The sequence below is a fragment of the Solea solea genome, chromosome 17 (genome assembly GCF_958295425.1).
Source record: "Solea solea chromosome 17, fSolSol10.1, whole genome shotgun sequence".
Taxonomy (NCBI): Eukaryota; Metazoa; Chordata; class Actinopteri; order Pleuronectiformes; family Soleidae; genus Solea; species Solea solea.
The window spans coordinates 13,255,952-13,261,388 of record NC_081150.1 but is presented as its reverse complement, the minus strand read 5'-3'; the positions used below and the strand labels follow the sequence as shown (position 1 = coordinate 13,261,388).

The 5,437-nt window shown below is 39.9% G+C and overlaps 1 protein-coding gene across 1 annotated transcript; it reads right to left on the bottom strand.

The window, feature by feature from the left end:
* Positions 1-5,216, bottom strand: ostm1 (osteoclastogenesis associated transmembrane protein 1). Its single transcript, XM_058614326.1, has 6 exons — positions 4,631-5,216; positions 3,560-3,674; positions 3,104-3,201; positions 2,895-3,005; positions 2,110-2,275; positions 1-1,082 (listed from the first exon to the last, which is right to left on the bottom strand). Exons 1-6 carry the CDS (start codon positions 5,021-5,023, stop codon positions 1,027-1,029), a joined length of 939 nt encoding a protein of 312 aa, XP_058470309.1. The 5' UTR covers positions 5,024-5,216; the 3' UTR covers positions 1-1,026.
* Between the last annotated feature and the right edge of the window lie 221 nt (positions 5,217-5,437).

Below are 5,437 nucleotides of genomic sequence, written 5' to 3'. Positions count from 1 at the left end.
TTAAAATGTGCGTGTGTGTTATTTTCATTACACAAATGTATTTATTTGGGTTCAACACTAGGCGATTAGGGTTTGCATTACTTTACTGCAAATGCATTTTTAACAGCTACACATTACACATCTCAGTACATCTCACAGAAAGCAGTCAAAAATACTTAACAAATTAAGTTAAACATCATTAGAAAAGGACGACAACAGAACACATTCAGAGCTTTATGAAACCATGGGGGGGGGGGGGGGGGGGTAAAAACAGGAAGCATCACAGAGTGGCACTTCAGAGTGCTCTTACATTATGTGGGTCTTTATTTATCACCCCTGCCCTGTTGATGTGCACCCCTCTTCTTACAGCAGATACATGTCACCACTAATGGACATCAAGTGCTTCCTTTTTGCTGCTCTCTTCAGGATATGTATTAGAGACAGAAAACCCATTTCTCACCCTAACCCATAAACAGAGACACACACACACACACACACACTATTACTCACTTGCTGCTCATTCTTGTGACAGACTGAAGAGAAGTCGGACAGGGCGAGTTTAATAGAAACTCAAAATAAAGGTCTAATCTAATCTAATTCTGCCAGTAACGGTGATTATTATAAGAAATGCATTATATTAAGACAAACTGTCATAAGAGATTGATGTTAAATTGCAAAACTTGCTTCACTGATAAATGCTACAGCCAACGTCTACATGTATGGATGTTTTCATTTTTCTAACACCACTTACTGCATTTGAAGAAGAAGCTTGACGTAACATGAAATTCATTCTTCAGTGTGCCACCAAGTCTGTCTTTGTGCAATAAAATATCCAGTGCATTTCACTTTTGGTTTCATGTCCTGTGCTCCTTCATACCAGACCTTTCAATACTACTCGGTACCACAGCCCGCAGAAAACAGCTGGTGAAGCTGCTGCGGACAGAGGGGGTCGTAAACATTCAGTGGAGGTGTGTCAAACCTTTACGAGAGGTCAAATTTACTTCCAGGTCGTAACTCCAGGCCTCCGTATCAGTGATCGCCTTCTGCTCAGTTCTGTTTGTCCTGAATGTTCATCAAGCTGTTGTACGACTTTGCTCGCTTTGCTGCACAAATAGAGAAATGACATACGAGTAAACACATCTCCCACAGGAATTAGGGAAAAAAATACTTATATAGTGTACTTTTAGATGACTTTTAAGAAAATGTTTTTTTTCTTTTTTTTATTTCTGTATCATTTATTTGTGTGTATTTTATCATTGGTTTTTTGTTACCTGCCTAATGACTTGCCTGTTAATATAATAAGGCAGGTTCTACTCCGTGCTACCATTGTTCATTACATTGCACTGTCCCTCAATCAAATAAAGCAATAAAATAAAGACAAACTAAAACACATTGTCAATGTCGCAGATTTTTACCGACTTTTTAAGTCTTTTTAAGGAGGCTCAGTTTATCATCAACACTGAACATGCTGACTGTCATAAAAAAGAAACATGCCCCATGCAGTGTTCCTACCTGCCCACCAAAATCACAAGAAAAGTTAGTGAAGGAGTTATTCTCATTTAAAACGTTACATACTGTTGCTTTAAACTAGTATTTGTTAAATAAAAATGGACAAGCCATGGTGAACAAAAAAATTATTAAAAGTCATGTTTGTTTTAATTGCTTCACTCTTTATAAATAACTCTGGGATTGTTTATTAAGTGTTCTGGAGAAAGGAGTACATCTGTATGTGTCCTTGTTCATTCTACAGAGGAAATTTTAATTATAAAAACATGAAAGAAAAAATTCAAATCACTTCAAAAATCATTTTGAAAAACGTGTTCGTACAAGTGGTTCTTGTAATCTTGTATCAAATTCTACTTGACCATCACCATTTGTTGTACACTCAAGCCCTCTGCCTATAAAGTTCCAGGAAAGAACCTTCAAGTTCAAGCCCACCACATCAAGCGACACAGACATTTAAAGTGCAATCTTGTTAAATGATGCAGTGCTGTTGTTTCCCCCCTCGAGCCAAACTCCAACGTCACAGTCAGTCACCCCAACCCCCCCAAAAAAACCTAAAACTCTTCAAATCCCTGTCAAAAAATCTCCCCCGTGTGTGACAATGGGTGAATTAAGCTGGTTACTCACGGTGTATGAGCTTGCGTTTCTTTTGTTCCGAGTGAAGGAAGCTGCTCAAGTAGAAGATGATGGGAAGAAAGAGCATGAAGCTGGACACAGCGATGACAGGCACCGTCTCCTCACGGGGCAGGGAACAATTGAAAGTCTTACTCCATATTCTGCGCGTAATATTCATCTGAAACGAGGCAAAGGAGCAAATGCAAGATAAAATTCCTGTCCGATGACGGCAATTAAGGACAGTGTTATTGTTCCTTCAGCAGCATTAGGTCTTTGTTCTGACACTTTTATAGTATCCAGGGGTTTGTGATTTGGGAAGTTTATAACGCGCAGCTCTAATTAATGTTTCACATCCTTCTTCATGATTCTTGTACTTTCTGACATTTTTTAACCAAAGGAGGACAATCTTTAATCCTTTTTCACAACATGTCATTTTTTTCTTATCACAATTCCCCCTTTTTTTTTTTTTTTTTAAAGTAGGTACTTAAGCAACATAACTTCTCACTGTAGGAATGGTATTACGAAAATCACACTTATTGCCTCTACACAAACCATGTGGAGTATGAATCTTTTCCCTGTGCGTGCCTGGGTTCTCTCTGGGTACACAGGCTTCCTCCAATGGTCCAGAAACATGCAGATGAGGTTAACTGGACACTCTAAATTGACAATAGGCGTGAGTGTGAGAGCGAAGGCCTCTTTGGCCCCACACCCACACCCTCATGTGAAAAATAAATGAGTAAGAGAGGAACCACTGATTCCTCTTTTCTCATCTTAAGAAAGAAGAAGGTGCTACATACCGCATCCTCTACGTCAATACACATGTTTAGATCCATCTCCAATGTCCTGTACAGCTCATTCAGGTCTTTATACGTGTTCTTACACTTTTGGCATAGCTCAGTATGATTGCCCTGTGAAGACAAGTGAAGGACAGCAGCCACTAGGGTGAATTTCCAAAGATGAAATTATGAAACACGGACTGACAATCGTTGCCTAACGTAGGAAGTACCTGTCGATATGTATCGAAGCAGGTTTGAGTTTGGTTGAGCATCGTCATGAAGGCAAGCGTGTCATTGGTCAGGCCTTGAAATCCTTTAGTGATGCAGTCTGTGCAAACGGAAAAATAAAGACATTACTCTGTTAGACCTAGTAATTGATAAATGTGATTCATGACTGGGCGTGGAGATGATTTTGCGTTGGTACTTTGAGCAAAGTTTAATTTATCTTGGTTTAGTGATATCAGCCCAAATCTCATGTTTTATCTCTCTTACAGTCAGGGTGTCCAGTATCAGAAGTGCCCACTAATTAGACCTTCACTGACCCTGCACGCTGACCCCTGTGGTTAAATGTATACACATTATATGTGTGCGAGTCAAAAGCTCAAAGGGTCAGATCCTTTTTACGACACTGCTAAAGTCCAAAATATCAAAAAAGTACATAGTTGGAAAAAAGAGAGTAGACTTACGACTACAGCCGGATTTTTCCCACAGGTCTTTAAGGTTGTTGAACAACACGAATACTACCATCAACCGATCACTGCGCAGAAGACTGTCTCTGCAGCTCACATTCCCAGGACCCACCTGCAGAGTGACAACATACAACCAAGGCTTAACATGAAGTGAATTACATTCTACATTTGAAGTTTAGCTGCTTGTATATATATATTATGCATAAGTCATTTTGTTGACTAAAAGGTGTAAAAAGTAGTAATGGACAATCATTTTTTATTTCATGAACTGAAATCTGCAATCATTATACACAAAGATTTGGCCTGTTGCATTGAATTGAGTTGTTCGGCTACAGGTTGTGCTGTCGGACATTGTACAGATTGAGCAGGGAACAGATACCACTAAGTTTTGTGTTAACACAATCATCAAAAAGTCAGTCATGAAAGTGAAACAGAAAAAGAGGCAGCACGCTTTTAGCAGAACTGTATTTCCAACAAGGGAAGCTTTTAGAAAATGCCACAAAGGTCACATGACCTAAAAAAAAATCCCTGACTTTGTTTACTAGAATACTGCTTGATTATTGCTTATTCTGTGTATGAGCTTATTCAGGTTAAAAACCTCAGAAAATGTTGATACATGGCCATGTCTCACTCAAGACTATTCTCTCCATCAGGTTTATAACAGAATGTGGCAATCAATGTAAACACAATTACTGACAAAGTGTGGACAGATCATTAATATGTCCTGGTTTTTAAACACAAAATAAAAACGTATACAAATCTGAAGACAGGCCCTTGAACTACCTGATATGTGTAACTAATCCTGAGTATTGTGAATTTTGTTTAGGTGGAGGCTTCAAATGGGCCTGTGTTTTTTGCCTCTCCCTGCACTCAGTTTTTGAGTATTTCTAAATAGTACAAAATAAATAAAACTAAACTAATAGTCCATCTAAACTGTGCCACTGACTAGAAGTCAGATAAGGAACAGACAGAGCTGTGTTTCCTCTTTGTTTGTCAGGTCTGAAGTCATCTGCCAGTCAGTCATATCTCCACACTCGTGACTCATGTGACAATGTGTTTATAACGTACCTGGTCTGTGATGTTAGTGTAGGTTTCATTGAGGTTGACATAGCTGGAGAAGCAGTTCTCACACACTTTGACGGGTCGAGCCGCAGGAACCAGGCACTTCACATAGGCCTCATACCGCTGTCCGAAGATCAGGAGCTGGTCTCTGCAGTACTCGCTGATCTCCAGGTCTCCAGGGAACGAAGACAGCAGCAGACTGAGGGAGGACGAAGAACCACCAGGTGCAGGCTCGAAAACGGCGGGGAATTGTCTCGCTTTGTCCGCTAAGTCTGCAGCGCCGAGGTCCACCGTGTTACCGGACACGCGAGGGTAAAAATGTGTTACTAGTAAAACGAAAAACGGACAGTGAGTGGACAGAAACATTGTGGGAAAACAGGAAAGAGACAGAGAGAGCATCAGCTGCTCCTCTCACACCCCAAACAAACAACTATTTCCTGGTTGTGTCTCAACGTGATCATGTGACAGCGTGAAATCTCGCGAGATCTCATAACTCCAGGCTCAGTGGCCAGAACCAAGCAGAGGATCTGATTTAAGCCCAGGCAGCAAAATAAGAGTTTGTGCTTGCTGTATATTTTATCTTACATAAAGAAAAACACAGTTCACAAAGGCTATAATAATAATAACAACATTTGGTTACAAGTTTTAGATTGTATGTGTTTATCAATACTTTGTCATTTGTAAAGCTTTGTCTTGACTTTACTCTACTTCTACATGTGCCACTCTTACTGGGGCACATCAAAAAGGAAGTATCATCATAATCATCATCAGCCTCATCGTAATCTGGTTAAATCGTTAAAATCTCCCCCCGTG